The sequence below is a fragment of the Colletes latitarsis genome, chromosome 11, assembly GCF_051014445.1.
Source record: "Colletes latitarsis isolate SP2378_abdomen chromosome 11, iyColLati1, whole genome shotgun sequence".
NCBI classification, from domain to species: domain Eukaryota; kingdom Metazoa; phylum Arthropoda; class Insecta; order Hymenoptera; family Colletidae; genus Colletes; species Colletes latitarsis.
This window is the reverse complement of record NC_135144.1, coordinates 21,209,452-21,230,250: the sequence shown is the minus strand read 5'-3', so window position 1 is coordinate 21,230,250 and position 20,799 is coordinate 21,209,452. Positions and strand designations below refer to the sequence as shown.

The 20,799-nt window shown below is 42.2% G+C and overlaps 2 protein-coding genes across 5 annotated transcripts in view; one reads left to right on the top strand and one right to left on the bottom strand.

The window, feature by feature from the left end:
- LOC143347349 (uncharacterized) overlaps positions 1 to 6,445 on the bottom strand; it is a 28,661-nt gene extending 22,216 nt beyond the window's left edge. Inside the window, exon 1 of the mRNA XM_076776408.1 lies at positions 6,050 to 6,445. The gene's annotated coding sequence lies outside the window, so the exon portion shown is untranslated. The remainder of the gene's footprint in view (positions 1 to 6,049) is intronic.
- Dnalig3 (DNA ligase 3) overlaps positions 1 to 20,799 on the top strand; it is a 58,231-nt gene that overhangs the window by 23,048 nt on the left and 14,384 nt on the right. For all 4 annotated transcript variants that reach the window (XM_076776385.1, XM_076776384.1, XM_076776383.1 and 1 more), the window contains exons 2-3: positions 15 to 333; positions 1,481 to 1,780. In XM_076776385.1, coding sequence (XP_076632500.1) covers positions 18 to 333; positions 1,481 to 1,780 — 616 coding nt within the window. In that variant the 5' untranslated portion in view covers positions 15 to 17. The remainder of the gene's footprint in view (positions 1 to 14; positions 334 to 1,480; positions 1,781 to 20,799) is intronic.

The window sequence follows — 20,799 nt, the reverse complement described above, 5'->3', positions numbered from 1 at the left end:
TTGATTAATTTCAGGCAATGTCGGACGAGGAGAGGGAAGAGGAAAAGCCGTTCGCGGTGGAGAGGGCGAAAACGGGTCGAGCGAAATGCAAGAAGTGCAAGTGTCCCGTCGAGAAGGACACCGTGAGGATCGCGAAGCTGATGTCAAATCCGTTCGGGGACGGGAAAATGAAGGCTTGGCACCATTTGACCTGCCTGTTCGAAGTGTTTGCGAGACAGAGAGCCACCACGAAGAGAATAGACAACCCCGAGGAAGATATAAGCGGGTGGAACGAACTCTCCGACGAGGACAAGAACGCCATCCGACAGAAGATCGAGGATTTCGAGAATTCCTGTAAGCGCGATAGATATCCAATTCTCCCGCGTCGCTTCTTCCGCGCAGAGACAAAGATGGCGTCCTCGTCTGGGTGATCTCGACGCCTGAGAACACTTATTCTTGACGCTTCTGCGAATAAGCTACGTAGGAAATTGAGAGTTCAAACGCTTCGAGATCACCGAATGCGAGATCAGAAATTATTAAAAGAATTTTTAATCGCCATAACCGTTGGAGATTTCGATCCTTGGAGCTAGTTTTTTTTTAGAAATTATTCGACGTTGCTCTTATTATATTTCTCCAATTCTTGATCTTGAAAAAGATTGCAAATATAACCAAAAGTATATGGAATTAAACATTGAAAGAAGTATCCATATTTCCAGTTTACTTTTGCACGAAGAATCGTCTCAGAATTTCACCCAAAATCAGAAATTAATTCGATCTGTAGAGCGTTAAAAAGAATATCAAACGTTTTTAATAGACCGGGACATTAACAACGCTAATCTCATTTTATCTGGACGATTCCAGGGATTAATACGGTTCGCGATGTTATCGTACGCGAACGTTGTTGGCAGAATCGATATCAATCGCAGGGTTTACGCTCGCGTGCCGCGACGATAAAGAATATTCGAGTAATTCCTGACAACGCGCGGAACGGCCGCTGCTCGTCTCCGTTTCCTTATCGCGACGCGGCAGAGACGAGCGGAGACGTTTTAATTGCCGTTCAATTAAATCTGTGGAATGTACAAATTGTACCCCATAAATCATCTTTGCGAGCAATATCGCCTATTAGAGCGATCCGTCGATGATTTACGTCGCGTTAAACGCCTCTTGTTCGCTATTAATGCGGCCGTAAAAGATTATCGGGAATCGCGCGCGGAGATTACACCTTCTCGCGTCTCTTCCTCCATAGTTTTCGTCTAATTGCCAGATTTTCTAGTCGAAAGGATCTCGAGGATTTCCATTCTCATCGATCTCCCGTTGTCACGACCTTCCAAGTCAATTGTTTCGACGAATTTCCTGGGAATATATCAGAAAACGCCCTCGGAGACCATTTGCGCGGGAAATTCAAATCGCAAAGTCGACGAATTTCTAGCGGCCGAGGCTTGCTCCTTTCTCGCAATATTACCAAATGCAGTAACAATTAAGTGTTTCGTATTTCTTTCAGCCCCGTTTAAGACTCCCAAAGCGAAGAAACCAGACTCCGTGTCCCCGAGGAAACGCAAAGAAGCTCCGAGGAATGATCCCAGCCCATCCGCCGGCAGAAAGCCAAAGAAAACGAAGAAGGAAAGTTCCGCGTCTTCCAACGACGATCTGCCGGGTACTTCGAGTTCGAAGAAGATGGTCTCGAGCAAAGACGACTTGTTTTCGGAGTTTCAACGAGTCTGCAACGACGTGGCGAACGTCGACGCCTACACCGAGAAGACGGCCATTGTGAAAAGGATGCTGACCAAAGGATCCGACGGTGGTGAGTCTTCTTTTCAATTTTTTCGATACATTTCAGAATATCGTTTACTATACAGCGTGGTTACGCGAAGTATAGCGCTCGTAGAGGGCGACACTGGAACAGGGGACAAGCCACGGTGGAATTTGAAATGAATAAATAGTAAAAGTGGATACTTCGAAGTGAAATTCTACGACGAACGAGTTGGATGTAAGCGAGTTCGGTGTTCTTTGTTCGATTTGGACTTCTTCGGTGCTGGATCAACGGTTCAAAGTCATTCGCCGATCGAATTGCGTCGCGACTGGTCGGTTGGGCGTCGACAAATCAGATGCGGCGCGCGCCGAGCGTCGACCGAATTTCGTAACGTTCTCAAGGGGTCAAGGTTTTGGCGCTCGCGCGTCTCGTAAATTAGCAGTCGAGATACGCTTCGCGCGAGCGAGACCGTCGATCGAATCGACAATCAGCTCCGGCCGGCGATCTCCTTCGAACTCCGATGCACCATTGAAATACCAGCGAGAAACTCGTAAACACCGTTAGTTTATTAAACAAAAATATTGCAACGGCACTTTCTCGATGTTGTATGCACTCAGAGTTCTCTCATTTTTATTCTCTTATTTTGACATACAAAATCCACAAAAAGATAAAGTCCACGAAAGATCACAAACACACGGACACACATGGCAATAGTTTTCTTATTTAACCCCTACTAATTCTCTTATTTTTCGTTATATTCTGCCATATAAGATCCATTAAGCAATAAATTCACGAAACATCACAAACACACAGACACACACGGTAGTTGCTGGAGGAGAATGACCTTAGCTCTAACCATAACTCGAACTTCGAACGAAATCCGACCTTTGCACTAGAAAGTACGCTGCACCCATCGTGTTTTGAAGCTGTTGCGAAGATTGCGTGCAATAGGGGGGCTTAGTGGCTCGGAGCGTCAGCAAACGCGAGTCGTTCATCCTCTTTTCGTTTAAACGCACAAGATCGAAACCTTCGGTGACAATTCTAATAATTCACGGTGTCCACGTTATTTAATCTTTTCGTTTTCGCGTGGAGATCGGAGATCATCGACGCGATGGGCGTCATTTTCAACGTCCCCAGTCGGTGCAGAGATCTCCGTCGCGTGACGGGGGAAACGACGATCGTAATCGAGTACATCTGCACGCAGACGTGCGCGCGATAACTCGGGAAAAGATTATCGATGTTTTGGTGACCTTGATAAGCGAAAACGCGCGAAGGAAATGTGGCGAAATCGGTCGCGCTAAATTGGACAACGGTGTTGCGGCACCGATCTTTTCACCCGCGACGCGTCCCTTGATAAATTAATATCTCGACGGCCAGTCGATGATACAACGTATCGACGTGTTACATAAAAATTATTTACGTTCGGTGTAACCGTACTCGAGTGAAAATTGTCGATGACGAAGATTAGAAAATGCCTGGCAACTCGGTGCAAAATTCTTCCTTTCTCTAATAAAAAGGATGTTAACGTTTCGAATATGGATCAGTTGATCGGTGGTTTTCTAATAATCTAACAAACGGAGCGAAATGAAAGGTTACGTACACAGAATTTTTTAACCGACTTTTTTTCTATGAAGAATCTCGTTTCGAGCGACGTCTTCGTTACGCTCGTGGTCGTATCTGTCCCAAAGTTAGAACTCACGCTGACGTACCCGTTAGTCCTATCAATGGGCTATCGTCCACACTTTCCGCGTAAACACTCGCGTTTTCCACGCCCCCTTGCCGCCCAATCCCCTCCCCCCTCAACAGTAATTGTCCCCCGTTCCGTGTTCTTGTTTCTGCCCCTCCTCTCTTTTCTACGTCGTTTCTTTCTGGCCTCCTTGTCTATTCGTTGGGGTCGGACAAATACGATATCCGAAATCGGATACAAGGAAACCATTAATCAATCGGCCGTGCAGATTCCTGCCGCTCCGCGCGGTTGGCAAGTGGAAGATTTTTACAGGGTTATCGGGTACTCCCTGTCGTTGCGAATTTCCAGAGTTAACGTATGCAGAGACGCGCCAAATCGCCGTTTTCTGCAAGGTGGGCCAACGTTCACAAAAACATTACGAAATAATCGCTTAGCGCCAGAACTACCGACAATTATGGTGCGTTTATTCATACCAAAGAAGAAACGTATAATCCAATAGAAATAAACGTTCATTCGTTCCCCTATACAAAGCTACGGTTCATTTTGAGAAGTCCAGTAAAGTAACCTTTTTATCATTTTTATTGGAAATTACACGATTTCGTTTTCGTTTTTCGACGCTTGGAAATTGTACAATCCAAGGTGAGCAAGAATCATCTAGACTTTTAAAGACTTAAAGACTACAGATAAGGTACGTCGAGATTTTTCAGATAATCTTCGATACTTCAAGAAGACTCTAAAGACTCTGAAGACATCCAAGACTCATCGTCGTTCGTGAAGATCGTTAATAAGATCCACCAAGGCTTTGAAAACAATTAAACGCCACGAAGCTTCGCGAAGATTGCAAATAAGGTCCATCGATGCAAGACATTCTCGAGGTATTTGAGATACGACATTCACGAAGTCTTTCAAGAGTCATCGAGAGCCACGAAGACGGTTAGTATTGAGTATTAGTATTGTCAGGAAAGCTGGTCAAGTTTCATCCCGATTTTGAGATCGCGTCGATGGTTTCGCGATTTCCTAAGACGTCCACGTCTAGTCCCGATTGACATTCGAGGCAATTCGAAACTTTCCAGTCAGTTTTCGTGACCGAGATTCAACCAGCGTCGATCGGCGACGATCCGACCGCGCGCGAAATTGTTTTTGCAGAAACCACGAGTTAACTTCTGACACGGCACAGATTGCGGTTCGTTGATTTCTTCGTCGCGTCACGTACACTTGACCCACTGTTCTCCCGGGTCTATCGGCGGGAAATTTTCCGCTTCGAAAGGAGCCGTTGATCAGACAGCGCACCGCGTCCTTCGAGACGTTCCTCGAGAAGAATTTGTTCGGGGATCTTTTCAGGGGAAACGATGCTATCCAACGAAGATGTTTATCAGAGTTCTCCAAACCCTTGCATACGAAAAGCTCAGCCAGGAAATTGGTCAGCCAGAATGGCCGTAGCAAGAGCTTGAAACGTCTCAAGATAGTTGAAACGCAAAAGAAAAATACTGAATGAAAATCTGTATATGATACAGTATTTATAGATTAATTGTTGAACCATACCCAATGTAATAGGGTTTGGTCTGGGTTAGGATAAAGAAAAAATATTAAATGAAAATCTGTCGACATGTATGATGCAATATTTATAGATTAATTGTTGAACCAAACCTAATATAATGGGGTTTCGATCGACTGATCTACAAATAGAAGTTTTCAAATAAACATGCATGAGATAATAATAATGAATAGTAACGATGACTTTCGCTTATGGTAGAATCACAGATGATACGGCGCTTCAATGACACCGACGATACAGACAATGAGTCAGTTAAATCACGGTCCGCTTTGTTACAAATACGATTGTTGCGATCGGGAACAATTGATAGTCGTGCGAACTTCTAACAGGTAAATAGATTTGTTCCTCCCATCGGTATTTACTCAGATTTAGCTTTTTAATCTCCATTGTTGCATTTATGAAGAATCCAAGTACCTTGGATGCATCGTTGAAAGAGAATGTCACTGGAAAGACGACTCCTAAGTTCATAAACGCTAGCCTCCCTAGACTGTTACCAATAATTATAGAACTGATGATAAACACAAGTATGTTGACACTATCGCCCGTCGATCTAATAAACGAAATCTAATTCCCTTCGATTCTGTACACACGAAACTATAGACAGAATAGCTCGATTGAAGCGTACTAACGTTTGGATAACTGCAAGACACTTTCGATCGGATAACTGAACGAAAGTCGTCTCTACTGAGTCAAACGAGGGCGAAACAAAACACATAATAGTACAAAGATAAAACTGTTTTTTTCAATGAAACTTCTACCAACGTATTCGAGAGGTTCTCCAAATTAAAATGAGACCAAACACGATATGATTTGGATAACATTCACTTACCAATATTAATGTTTATTGTCACTCATTAATATGCAAACGGTACAAATTATATCGATTTGGTCTCATTTTAATCGAAAGGACCTCACAAATACGTTGCTAAAGATCGAATAAAAAAATAAAAAAGTTTCTACAGAGTAAACTACAGGGTACTTTCATAACTGCAAGACTTCGAGTCGTGCGTCTCTTTCAGTTATCCGAGCCGTGCCCTAATCTGTCGCACGATCCTGCGAACAACTATATTATACTCACTGTGATCTGAAGTCTGTTCCCGTTGATTAGTTCCCTTGCTCCTTGCAGAAATTCCGGACGATTAGCAAACACTTGAACAGAGGATACCCCTTGTGCCCTTCTCCTATTCGCTCTCGATCGACGCGCTCTTTTCAAACGAGTCGAGTCAAGTGTCCCGCGGTTTTCACCGCCCCCGTCGCTTCCGGGTTCACTCTTTCACCACTAAAACGACGTTGTTACCCGGCACGGTCCAGAGATCGTCGGATCCTCCTACCTCTAATCGTGGTTCGATCGTTTTCTTTATCGGTCAGAGACTTGTGCTTCCGCGATGCTGCGTGGTTTACGTTCGTTGCACGCGACACATTCACTGTTTCGCGACTATTGGTCCCCGGGGGCTGTGCTCTGGGTGTCTTATAAGCTTAGCCGTCCCCACCTAATCAAGTCACGGTTTGTAAACGCGAGATGTCGAGCCCCTTCTCGTGCAGCCAGCTTGGCTCCAGACACTTGACCATTCTTCTTTCCCCCTTTCTCCACGCGCCTCCACCCCACCACTCCGTTCCCCGGTGCTGTTATCGTCCCCCTCCTCCGTTTCGCGACCTCATCGCGGCCGTACCTCTCTCCTCCTTCTAATTCCGCTTCTTCTTCATCGCGTAGGCGCATCATCGCTCGGTCCTCCCGCGCGCCAATTTTTCCGCCAATCGACGTCGCGTCTCCCGTCGCCGATCCCCCTCGATTCGGCGTCCGCAATTTGCCTCGATATTTGCGTCGCCCTTTAGAAATTTAGCGACGTTTTCCAGGGAAAGATCTTTCGTATCGATATCGATGGACAATGGGTAGTGTAGGCGTGCTTTACTAGTTGGAGGAAATGAACGAGGAAGGTAGAAAAGTGATCGAGCGCTTGTGAGAGAAACGAGAGCGTAGCCCCCTGGTGGCCAGTACGGGAGGTAACGCCACGATTGAAATATTAGCCAGTTTTGAAACTAGTTGATTTTCACTAGGACGCTGAAAGATAGTCAAATTAAACTTGTTGCATTTAAAATTCCATTTTAAAGAGGGCGCTGTCGAATCGTATTCTTGGAGAAAATGTGAGACTTGAACAGACCTTCGATTATGAATCGATCCACGATAATGGCGAGACGAGAAATTTGTTCTCTTTCTCTTTCGCTGGTTTCTAACGAACGAAAAGTAATCTCGCGACGGCGCCGAAAATTAATAAAGATAGACCGTTTATCGGTTCGCAGGAGTGACCGAAACCGGGCATTGAATCGTTTCTGATATATAAAATCACCGAAAAGCACTTATTATCGTCGTTGCCGATTGCTCGAATCAATCGTCATCCAAATTGTTCAGATCGTTTTATTTACGATACGATGCAATATATTCGTAACCTGTTTTATTGATTTGATATCCCTTGGTTGTTGTAGACTAAAAAATATTAGTTCTCGTCGTCTATAGGACTATGCACCACTGTTAGGGGATGCATTAGCTTAGAATATAACTAGATATTTTTTATCTAGTCTGAGAAAATTTTCTTTTGGGGTCATTTTTGCGCAGAAGCTTATTAAATACAGTTGCACTATAGTCGGCTCTTGTAACTGAAAGGTTAACCCGTTCGCTACTACGCGTCTCGTATCTAAAATGCGTCGATTATCGCGTGTCAGCGATGTCACACACGCGTGACTATATTTAGTTCCTATAAACAAATGTAGCGAGTTAAGTGTCGTTACTTTAAATAATTACAATGTAGCGTGGTCTGAGGATGGCAGTTGACGTTCCTGTGAATTTCACAAAAATATTTTCCGAATGCACGACACTTTCAAGATTTTCATCTGCAAGAAATCTATTTTTTTTCAAATTAGAAAGTGTCATTTCCCGCCATATTTCGAAATACTCTGCGTCGTTTGAGAACCACTGCAGAGAATGATGTAGCAAAATTCACCGTGCTATATGTCCCGTTTGCTTTGTAATATCAATTCGATACACGATAATTAAAAAACTTTACCCTAACAACGAGATTGTTATTGTGTCGACGAACGTAATATATTCGATGTTGTCATTTCCCAGGAAGATCGCGTTCGATGACGTGTGCACTATTCCGCATGATCGCCCGAGGACTAGATAGAACAGAGTCTCACAAATATTATTGTTTTTAGGTAGTTTCTAAACTGATGTAACTCTGTCCGCGATAAAAACAGAACTGGGGCTGCACGTTCAATTTTCGAACGATCATATACCTAAATCAAATGTTCGAATAGCACTCGAGCAATCGACCCATCGGGCAGCACTCAAGTAATTAAATTTTCAAGCAATTTCAGTATTTGAATATTCCAATAAAATTAAAATTAAAAATAAACGTTCGTTTACTTTATAAAAAGACTACAGTGAATCTGTAAAAATCCATTCGTGTTTAAAAATATTCATTACAAATTACGAATTTTTACCACTTTCGATAGTTTCACGGTTAAAATATTCTACTCCTCGTTGAAGTATTCGAAGACTTGATTGAAAATCGTTATGCGGCTCACGAGTGGGCGCGCGAACAGATTTAAAAAGCCGTCGCGACGGCGCTGGGCGTCGGTTGCGCAACGGGCCGCTTGCCAAACTCGACGCGGGCGAAACGATTGACCCATGTCTCGTGAAATCATCCTCCGCGAGATACGCCTTCGTCCAATCGTCGCCTCACATTGCGATGACATTGGTAGATTAACCGGGGATGGGCAAAATTTTATTCGGATAATTAGGTGACGTCCAAAAAGAAAGAAGAAAAAAAAACACGGCATAGTGATTTCTTCGGGACGTTTATTCAATTAAACGAAGATACCGATAACTTTTTATACGCTCCGCCGCGAAATAGACTTCATTCTATAACGTAGACTCCAAGTCTTTAGTGAACGAACTACCGATAACGACTTATCCTTTATTCGTTGTTCGAAACTTTTACGTTCGATCTCTTCGATCTTTTCAGTGTTACTGTAGAAATTGTACCGTTTCCCCGCAGTCTCGAGTGGCGGTTAGCGGATTTTTAAACCGAACAAGCGAGCGCGCGCATGCGTAGTAGCACGACCGTACGATATAAAAATGGCGCCTGGAGTTACGAACGGTAAACTTTAACTGTTTATATCTCGCTAACGGTGCCTCGAATAACGAAACAGCTAAGGACTTTTTGATTTGTTTTCATGCAAAGAATTTTATTGTTACATTTAAATTGGAAAGTAAATCTCAATGAAGGGAAATTTATTAATAGTTCGTTCTAGAGAATGCCTCTGCTATAGTAAATGATACCTGGGGTATCAAACTTCGAATCAAGCTTACTCGTAGATATTTGTTATAATTGGATAAATAAAGGACGCAATCGACAGATTACGTCTGTCTAAAAATCAACGAGATTGTACTCGTTTCTCGAGAACTGGCAACATCGTGTAAACACAAAGACACAAGTTAAGACGCACATCCCTACTCTACCTTCAGTGGTGGTTTCAGCTTGATAACGTTAACACGTGCGATTTCACGAGCCGTGTGCGAGTATTAGTGACCCGAAAATGGATCAACGATATATCGAGGAACGTTATGCAATTGTATTTTTGTACGAAGTATTCGACAAACTGAAACGAGTTTATGGGGATCGGTTTCCCTCCAGAGCAAACGTTCACTGACACAATAAACCAATAATATCGAATAGAAACAACTACACAGTTCAAGAAAATTAAACCTTGATTTTTAAGGCTAGATCGATCATCGATTATCTTATTTACTATATTTCATCCATTTCTTTTTATTTGGTGAATAGAGTCATCGAACAAAATTCTTTTTCTAAATTCTTTGTCAAAGAAAGTGTTTCAATTAATTAAAAATATGTGAAAAATGGCGGTTGGAAAATGTATAGTCTTTGGCCCCCCGTTATCGAGCCGTTTTTAAATTAGTATGGTCCTCGGGGTGTATTTTCTCTACGTCTTCGATAACAGCTTGTTTATCCGGCGCGATAGTTCGAGAACGCAGATGAATCCGATAAACGAGTCCTCTTCCAGGTTATATAATACGACGTTTGACGAATCTTTTGTCTCTGTCGATAATTTCACGCATCATTTCTTCGTTCTCAGCTGTTTTTCGTGCGGTGCTGGCCTTATCAATGGCCGCGATAACGCACGATTTCAGAAACTCTTGCAAGTTGTACCGAATTTCTAGCTTTATCTGTATCCGTCTCGTAGAGAGGTTGATTATCTCAATGGCCTGTTCGATTCACCCACGCTTTACGACCAGAATCACCACACGAGATTCACACAAAAGAGATTACGCAACTGGCCACCTCCATTGCAAATTTCTATGCTCCCCCTCCCCCCTGGATTATCAGAAATCGTGCTTAATTGAGATTAGATAGAAATTAATTGTAACTTAACGTAATCGTCTAATTTACGCGTCGATTTATCGCTCGCAAACACTACGTCACGCGTTCCCGTAAACACTGTGTCCAAAACTCTTGGAACACTGGCCCCGTTTAAGTCCCTTTAATATTCGTTAATATTAAAATAAATTGTATATCAAATAGGTCATTAGGCATGATTTCGTCCTCCTCGAACCGGAATTCCGTACAGACTAAAAATTGTTACGTTTTAATAGCTTCTCTTTTAAATTAACCCTTTGACTGCGGTGTATACTCAGAATCATAATTATCATACGTCCGTATGACAATCGTAAATGAAAATTTAGACTTAATTACATTTCAACCCTTAAATGGTGTATTTTATACGGTTCGACAGAATAATAGGGCACAATATCAATTAAAGATAAAATAAATTTACCCCCGCAGCTGCATTTAGTCCATTTATAATGCATAAAACAAAGACAATTGAGTTTTTAATATGATCCATGATACCGTTATTTCGAATATACAAGTTAAGGGTTAGTTATGGTACCAGTTGAATAAAATAGTAAACGCAGAGAAGCAAATCGATCGATCGTACGTAGAAATCTCTTACGTAGTCGAATCAAAGGTTTCTGGATCTCGGATCTTCCGTCGAATCTGCGTAGTTACGGAAGTGCCAGGGGACTCCGGGCGAGCCTAATCGCCCGAGGACGAGGCCGAGCCGCGACAGATGAAAGCTGAAGAAATTCTCGATCGTAAATGGAGCGCTGAAATTTTTCGATAGATTGCACCAGGCCGAGCGGAAAGTCACCACGACGCGGCACAGTTATTCTCGAGGATGAACTCGCGTTGTGTCGCGAACCTCCCCCCTTCCTCCCTTACGCGTCACCCCCGCCGAGAAAACTCGTGTCCCTCCGTCCAAGAAAACTTCCAATGGTTAATTCCGCGCCAAACCGATCGCTCTTCTCGCCCAATGACAAGAATTTTCGCGAATTTTAAATGGAAAATAGTCCCGATGCTTCTCGAAACTCGTCTTCCCTCGATAAATGCGCATCTTTTAAATTCCTATTTTCTTGTTACATGTGTTTTATATCATTTTCTACCGGCCCTCTATGCTTAACTATTTTCTCCACAAGGTGATTTGGTTATCTAATAATGTCTTCTTAGTAACTGGAGCAGTTTCTGCTGATCGAGGAAGTGAGAAAGATCGTAGAAAGGTGGAAAAGAAAAGGAGAACAGAGCGTATATGTGGAGACGGTGGGGTCAGTCGAGCGCTTGCGAGAGAGACACAAGCGTAGCCCTCTGGTGGCGAGTACGGGAGGTGACGCCACACAACTAATGACATTCTTGGTAACGGTTATCGTCTCTAACCTAAAATATGAAAGTTAATGCTTTTGAAAGGAACCGTTTTGTTGCTTGTCGAACAAGAAAAAGCGTGCATATCGATAATATCTTATTTCATTACGTTTCAACAATAATTTTCGTGACTTTTGTTTGCAATAACGTATGTCTCCTCTTTGTTTCTCAGTTTAACGTATCAGATGCCTAAAATACGAGTAGAAAATCGTATACACTTTTCGAAATTCTACGTATTTTGCTAGGAACCGATCGTTCGCGAGCGGATCAAACGGTCGCGCGCTCGAGCGCGATAATTGGTCGGCGACAATTCGTCTGCTCGACTTAATTATCGACCCGTAGAGCAGCTGCGCGCCTCCATAAATTATTATTATGTCATCGAACGTCGATAGGTCAGTCGGCGATACTTTGATCGCGACACGTCGTTCGTCTCGATTTCGAGCGCCATTTTAAACGTCAGCGTCGAACGTTTGACCCTAACGCCGCACGCCTAACGGGCCCCTCTTAAGTTTTGTATTTTTACGTTCATCCTTGTTAATTCTGCGAAATCTTGTGATTTATTTAAAAATTAAAAGCGTGTGTTTAATTTTCGTAACAATTTTTTTTTTCTCCGAGTCATAATAATTTTTATATTATTTTCTACCTTGTTTACGGTTCGTAATTGATACGTGCAATCGCATTTCTAGAGATCGTTAAATGTTAATCGTGAGTAATAAAAGATTTCTCTTGTAGGTGGGATAAACTGTCTGTAAACAATGTTGTTATTTTTAGCGACGTGTAATTAAATTTGATAGTTTAAAGAGATAAGTTTAATCTAATGGAGGTTTTCGCAATCTGGCGGTTAATCGTGTATCGTACATTTTCGCAAGCATCGTATAATGAATTTGATATAAATTTATCAACGCAGTAAATTGTTTGTAAGAAAAAGCTTGTTTTTACAATCTTTCTATTGATTATTGTAATCTTTGCGGCTATTAATTAGGAAATCTTTCGTTTAATTTATGGTGAATTGTGCTGAACAGGATCTCCATAGCGTCGAAAATATTTTCGAGTTTTTACAATTATCTATTGCCACTTTTATATTTTAGAAGAAGAGGTAACAATAAGTAGATTATACCGTAAGTGATCAGACTCGTCAGCCAAGGAAACATACTAAAAAGGTTATCATTGTAAAAAATCACAATACAAATCATCTTGACTTCTTTGATAGACGTAGTGTTAAATTTAAAGCATGGTGGTCACTGGTGACCGGCAGTTTAAACCAACCTGTTGCAAAATCGTTTACAATGGATCCCTGATGCTCATAAAATTGTAGATAACATTACTTAGAAATATTGTAGAAGAATAGACACACCATTGTATCGTCAAATATTTCTATATTTCATCAAATGTCGAGAACACAGAAAACTGTCATGGCGGCCGACGAGTCTATTTACGAAGGATTTCTAAAATGGCAGCTTTCAAATGTCAAAAGGTTCCAACATTCCAGAGTCGCAGCAAAGCTCGACAAAGTATAATTACGATGCAACGCGTTCCATTTGATCCAGAACATCCAGAAGAAGGGTCGCGCCATTGTCGTAACAAAGATTGCGAAACATCGCGTTTCACACCCTCGAGAGTTCTAACTCGAAAGAAAGTTCATTACATCAAGAATTACGCGATACGATTGCATAATCGTGCGAGGAAAATGGGATAGAATAATATTCGTTGCATCGTAATATTTGTGTAGAAATATTTTATTTCATTGTGGGAAACACAGGTCCAGAGTATCTATCTGGAGTATCAGTTTTCTTTTCTGATCTCGATTTGAATGCGTGCGACGTAGATCCATGAGCTTCGTTCTTGAAGTTTTAACGCGTAGAAGGAGACTATGTGCGTAACGTTGAAATTGCGACTGAGGAAATTGGAGGATGATGCATTCGTGCATAACTCCGCATTGTTTTCCATGAAAACAAACGATAGCGGTTCCGTGTAGCTCGCCGCAGATTCTACATCATCGATCTGTATCTCTTCGCACTTTGCTCGAACGTTGCATCAGGCTGGACGAACCTAACCTCTCCGTACGCAGTTCAATCGTAACGATCGATTAACGTTTACATTTTACAAAATTAATCGTCGAAAAGTTGGCGATCGAAAGAGTTAATTGTAAATAAACTAAACGATCGATGAAATAAATCGTAACCTATCGATTGTTGCAATAAATTATCGGGCCAGCCCTTGTTCGCGATTGTTTCGTGGTTGTGGGCGACACGAAGCAGAGGCTTCGGAATCGACTTCGCTTCACGGTCGATAACTCGTCGAAAAACAGCTTGACCATAGACGAGGTATGCGAGTAGATCATTCACCTTATGGACTTTCGTGGCCCAATCGGACTGCCATACCGACCTGAAAATTCGGAGGTGATTTTAGCGACCTCTTCTCATGGATGGCGGTCAGACGAGAAACTATTCATTGAATTAGTATTGATGAAGCTGTAGAGTGTACGTAAATACATGTGTGTGACCTCAAAAGTATTAAACATTTCCATAGAGCGTCAAACAAATTTATTAAAAATCAAAAACGAATTTTTAAGAAAAACCGACAGCAGGTAGATACAAACATTCGGCGAAATTAAAAAATTTCAAATCGTTCTAAAAAACATTATTTTCAGTTGCGGGGGTTAATTTCAATCATTTTTTGTCAATAGACATACCCCCGAAATCCTACGCATTTTTGAGAAAAAAATTCGAGTAGGTGAAGAAATTTTTCGTCGAAATTAAAAAGTTTCAAATCATTCTGGAAAAATTATTTTTAGTTACGGGGGTTAATTACAATCATTTTTTGTCAATAAACATACCCCCGAAATCGTACCCACTTTCTAGAAAAAAATTCATTACTGAAAATACAATGTGAGGTTAGAAATGTTACCCTGGAATTTCGTGCGTATGTTTAAACCATCATAACTCCTGAACGGATTGAACGATTGTAAAGTTTCAAAATGCAGAAAACGCGTATTTAGATGGAGAATATATAGAAATTCCACGAATGTTGGAAAAGTTGCTCCTTAACCCCGTAAAGTGAGAAAAAGTGACACGAAAATGGTAATGGGGTCTCGAGGTCCCAGAAAAATGGGCCGAAAAAGACATTGGGTGAAAGGTCTACTCGCATAAGTCGTTTGTGGTTTGACCTCTCGCACGCGCTCCACCGAAAAGCAGAATCTCGTTCGACGTTCCCTTCTCCCGAGCGTGGCGTTGGCTACGAGAGAAGCAAGAAGGCCGACGATAAAGCGCGCGTGATACGCTGGAATCTCGTTGGACGAAAAAACGGCGATCCGTCCGGGCGACGGCCAATTGAATTTCTTTTTGCTCTCTTTCTGCGAGCAAATCGCGCGTCGATCGTGACTCGTCACGTATTCGAGTGTATGTTCGAGTCGAGTGTGCTTTACGAGGTTATGTGTCTCGATATGCCTAACCTAACCCTCGAACGCCGAACTCCCGGGGTCCGTTTCGACTCGAATCTAATTTTATTTCGTGTTCCTACGTTATTTGTTATTATCGTTTACTTTTACGAATTCGTGCGCTACCATTGTTGCCACTCGATAAGAACTAAATTACAGTTTCTATGTTAACGCACGACTTTCTCCCTAGTGAGCGGAATGAAATAATGTTTGACATTCGTAATTCCTCGATCGACTAATCCCGAGTCTCGATGCAACGGATTTTACTGTAAACTGTATTTGATTAGTACACATTGTCCCTTGCATCATATTCACGTAATGTTCTAGACGTCTCTCGTAGCAGTTGCATCGTTCTCCGTCGTACTGCGCTGCGGTTTCAATCTAATAATACATCGATCGTTGCAAACAATCGCCACTTGTCCTTTTCAATTAGAATTTCATCCTTACAAATTGTTGTAAAATGGATATTTTACGACGATTTGATTTTTATCCATTGATGCTTCCGTCCCATCAATTTTTGACGTAGTTGTTTTCGTCGGAAGATTTCCTTACTTGGAACTAGAGCTGCGTTTGATTCGTTTATGCCTCTTTGTTTTAGGTTATGAAACAATTGTCGACTCTCTCTTGCGTATGCTTTATCAATCGCCGAGTTACGAATAAATAATATTACAATAAACTTCTGAAAGAAGTATAAAACCAGTATACGTTGGAAAATTGAATTCATAAAAAAGAAATTAAACTAACAAGTTATCTCGTAACTGATACCTTAATGTGTTATAACAGTTAATTTATACGAGGAGAAAAAATGTTGAACGTAAATGGCCCGTGACAATTTTGGAAAATTCCATCGATATCTGCGTCTATACTAAACTATAGTTTCGTGGAGATTGAGGAGAGTAAACACGACTCTGGCTAGCAAGGCGAGGCGAGGCGCGAAACGCACGCGAATCGACGTTGGCTCGCAAAAGCGGAGGTGACTTCATACGTAGATTAGAGAAGAGTAATTAATGATCGATTGGTCGAAGGAAACGGTTGGAACGATAGAGAGAGGTCACCACGCCGATGCCACGAGCGCGTATAGTCGATGAAACAAATACGTCCGATCACGTGGAGACTGTAGGGTGCCAAACACACGACGTCGCGCCCTTCGTTGCTGAATATTCAGTCGCTGGCAACGTTAATTCCAATTACTATATCTTTTTAACAATTTCCTTTCCACCCTTCGAATTCAATTCTACGTTGTGAATTTTTAGAAAATTATTTCTTTTCTTTCTAACCGCCAAGCATTTTTCATTCCTTACGTTGAGTAGTATACTATGATAGTGGATGAGACAGAAACAGCACGTTCCAAGCATCCATATCGTAAACTCGGTCTTCGGAAATGCCCCAATAGTTTCGACGCAATTTCCTCGAACTCCATCTTGAATACGCGTGAGTAATATGGCCGACTCAGCCTCTTTGGAGAGCGTCCAAAGCAAACTCTCGACCTCGAATTTTTCGAGATCAGAAATATACGGTAGAATCTCGATAAATTTAAGAAAATGGGGCTGGAATGTTCCCCCAAATATCGAGATCGGAATTTAATACTAATCCCACTTGCGAAATATATGCATACGTATAGTCAGAGAGAAAAAGGTAAAGAAAAATGTCCATCGTGCTGTGATTTTGTCTTGGACTCTACTTTCACCTTGTTCTCATATCTTCCAAAACGATTGTTTATTGTCGACAATAATACCTGTTCCAAAAGCTTATAAAAAATGTAGAAACAATGAGGTTAAGTTTTGCGCGTGGTTCCTCCGCGATAGGCTTTCCCGCTCGCGAAGAGGTGTGTGCTCCTGACGGGCCAATCAAACGGGCCCATCGGGCTGGCTACCGAGGATCGACCAATGAATCGACCGCCGCGGAGGTGATTCGCCGATAAGCCCGTTACACGAGAAGGTGCATCCGTCGTGGACGCGTGAACGTAAACACTGCGATAATTTCGTATTTTGATTAACTCGTTTTGGCGATAACCCAGCCCGTGGGGGGAGGGAGGCAGGTCAGGGTCCCGCGTGTCAGATCTCTAATTAATTTCTAGTAAATTCTGGCCCACTAAAAATTCAATCGAAACGTTACGAAACGCTCCGCTTGGGCGCTTTAACCTCTCTGCAATCACCGTAAAATTATTATTTATTAACCCTTTAACTTGCTCACGTTATTTCGGTCTAATCCGTCGAGAATGATCGGTGTCTATTATTGGATTAGTTTCTAAGCTACATAACCGTGTGGTCTTTGTTAATTACATTTTAATGTAGAATTTGAAGAGAAATAATTATTGTCGTTCATCGAACGGTCAGACTAAACGGATATCGTACAGCATGACCGTTCAAATCTGTTAGTACATAAATGATGGTGTGACTATTTTACAGAAATATAATACTTTTTCTTGTTTATTGTTTATCAAATTTATAACTCAGTAGAACAGTAAGGAAAAGAACCACACACCCAAAGAAAACGGAAAAAGCTTAACCTATTATAGCGCCACATAACGGCATCGCTTAATAACAGAAGGCGCGAAATTAAAACTGAATATTCTAACATTCATTAACGTCCACGACTTTGCACTCTATTCGATAAATTAACAATACGAGTAACACAAAAAAATGTTGTTTCTTTTTACAGATAAATCGTATCTAACATACTCTAGTACACAATACTATTGCACAAAGTTATTACGAAATGGCATTTGCGTAAACGTACTATGTCAGCTACCGAAATTCATTGAGAATAAGTACCGATAGTGGCTAATTCACCGCCTCGAGTAAACTCGGTCAATGAAATCGCCAGATAATCGATTTGTGCTCGGTGACTTGGAACGATAATCGGAACGTGTTTTATCTCTCCTATTGTATACGAACCAAGGTCAATCCCCTCGTTAGATATAGCAATCAGCGTGTTATTGAAATTACAGTACGTTGGAAGTTTCCGGCTTCCAGATTATCCTGTTGTTCGAGACAACCTGTTGCCCGAACTGTCATATCCCCTGTTGCGCATATATTCATCGCGTTATCGTATTTTTATTCGAGCCGCGTACCAACGATGGTCTCCAATCTAATTCGACTCCCTTTCCTCGCGCGATCGACGTTCTCCTATTCGTCGTTTTCCACCGAGACTCGATGTAACGCGATGTCTACCCGATTTGTTGGTTCCTTAACTAATTTCTTCATGAACACTTCAACATTAAGAAGAAAAGGATGAGTGGTTATATTAATTTATAACCTTCAAGTAGAGTGCAATGTAATCGAACGTGACAATAATATAAGTAATATGAGCAGAGATGCCAGACACCTCATTCCACTTTCTCACATTGTACCAGATCACGCGTACGTGAGCTCGTAGAGTTTCGGAAAGTAGACAAAGGCAAAATAAAAAAGGCCTTCTTTCTCGATTCTCATGGGAGTCGAGAGGGGAAGGCTCACATTTGCCTTCTCTCTCTCGAACAACTGAAATCCGACCTCACGTAAACGGCATACGATTTGGAATCACGACTGCACAAGCATTTTTACTTTTCGACCACATGTACTTTTGATTTTTCCTACGATTACTATTGTCGACCGCTGCTGACCACTCCTGATACTTCTGACAACGTATAACGATTGCGACTGACTATTGCCAGCCTCTGTCTATTGCCATAGATTTACATTATACAAAGCTTTAATACATATATATCATGTCAGAAGTTGTCAACAAAGGTCAGCAGTGGTCAGTGGAGGCCAGTGGAGGCCAGTGGAGACCAGCAGGGGCAAGCAGCAGCAAGTAGTAATCGTTATACGTCGTCAGAAGCATCAGAGGTGGTCAGCAGTGGTCAGTAGAGGCCAGTAGTGGCCACTAGAGGCCAGCAGTGGACAGTAGAGGCCAGCAGTGGTCAGTAGAGGCCAGCAGTGGACAGTAGAGGCCAGCAGTGGACAGTAGAGGCCAGCAGTGGTCAGTAGAGGCCAGCAGAGGTTGGCAGAAGGGAGAAAAAGCCCAGTAGTAATCATTATGCACTGTCAGTAGTATCAGGAGTGGTCAGCAGGGGCCAGCAGTAGCAAGTAGTAATCGTTATATGTCGTCAGAAGCATCAGAGGTGGTCAGCAGTGGTCAGCAGTGGTCAGCAGTGGTCAACAGAGGCCAGCAGTGGTCAGCAGTGGTCAACAGAGGCCAGCAGTGGTCAGTAGAGGTCAGTAGAGACCAGCAGTGGACAGTAGAGGCCAGCAGTGGCCAGTAGAGGCCAGCAGTGGTCAGTAGAGGCCAGCAGAGGTTGGCAGAAGGGAGAAAAAGCCCAGTAGTAATCATTATGCACTGTCAGTAGTATCAGGAGTGGTCAGCAGGGGCCAGCAGTAGCAAGTAGTAATCGTTATATGTCGTCAGAAGCATCAGAGGTGGTCAGCAGTGGTCAGCAGTGGTCAACAGAGGCCAGCAGTGGTCAGTAGAGGCCAGCAGAGGTTAGCAGGAGGGAGAAAAAGCCCAGTAGTAATCATTATGCACTGTCAGTAGTATCAGGAGTGGTCAGCAGAGGCCAGCAGTAGCAAGTAGTAATCGTTATACGTTGTTAGATGTATTAGCAGTGGTCAGCAGTGGTCAGCAGAGGCCTGTAGGAAAATTCGAATTAATTATTTATAAAAACATGCTCTTCGCGTCCAAAAAAATTTCTCACAACCAGCTCTATTACTTCACGACACCGTCTTTACGAAATAATAATATAATCGTCAGCGACGAGGTTACCAATTTCCAGAATGTAAGCTTTCTCATTGAAACTTGAATGCCTTAAACAAAATTCAGTTTATTCAGATTCGCGTGGGCGGAAGTAAACTCGCGCATGCGATAACGCGTCCGTCGTTCGCAATTTCGACGATGATCTAGTCTCGTCCGATGCGAAGAAGGAGGTCGCCAGATTTTCCGCGAATCGCGCCGCGGCTACTCCCGAGTTCTTAATCGAGGATATTGCGCACTCGATTCTCAATCCTTCGAGAATTACGTTGTTACGAAGTAGATTCCCGCTTCAGTAACCGTAAACACTTCATTCGAGTATATTATAATGTTTGAGCCACGCCAATTGAAATACTATATCGCTGTCTGTTGTCGTTGTACATGGACTTTTCCTCGAACTCGTTAAACTCATACTTTCCGTTTTCTCTGTTATCCTAGATAATTACCTTGATTAATTTATTTGCAACGTGCAGTCTTCCTTTATTCGCGCGCCTCATTTTTTGTATACTTTATTATTTCTTTACCCCATTATTTCTGTTCTGAAATTGCGCAAATACAAATGGCAGTATTTGTGCTATCCGGTTCTATTTATTTTTTATTTATTCGCAACGATTACAATAACATAATGTATTAAAATTCTCAGTCGTGTAAATAATTGTTTCCAAATTTCATAAACGAATATAAAAATATTGAAGTTGAATGTTCTCGAAAACGCAGCGCCGCGGAGAAAAACTTTATTCCACGTTTTCGATTTATTTTTTAAAGTAAAACCGTCTCCGTGCCGGTTCTATCGCTCGTGATGACTCATTGTGCTCGGGAAGTCACCGTACTAAAATTCTCGGGTTTTCTGAGAAACGACTCCGGAGATATAATGCACGAGAAATGCAACCA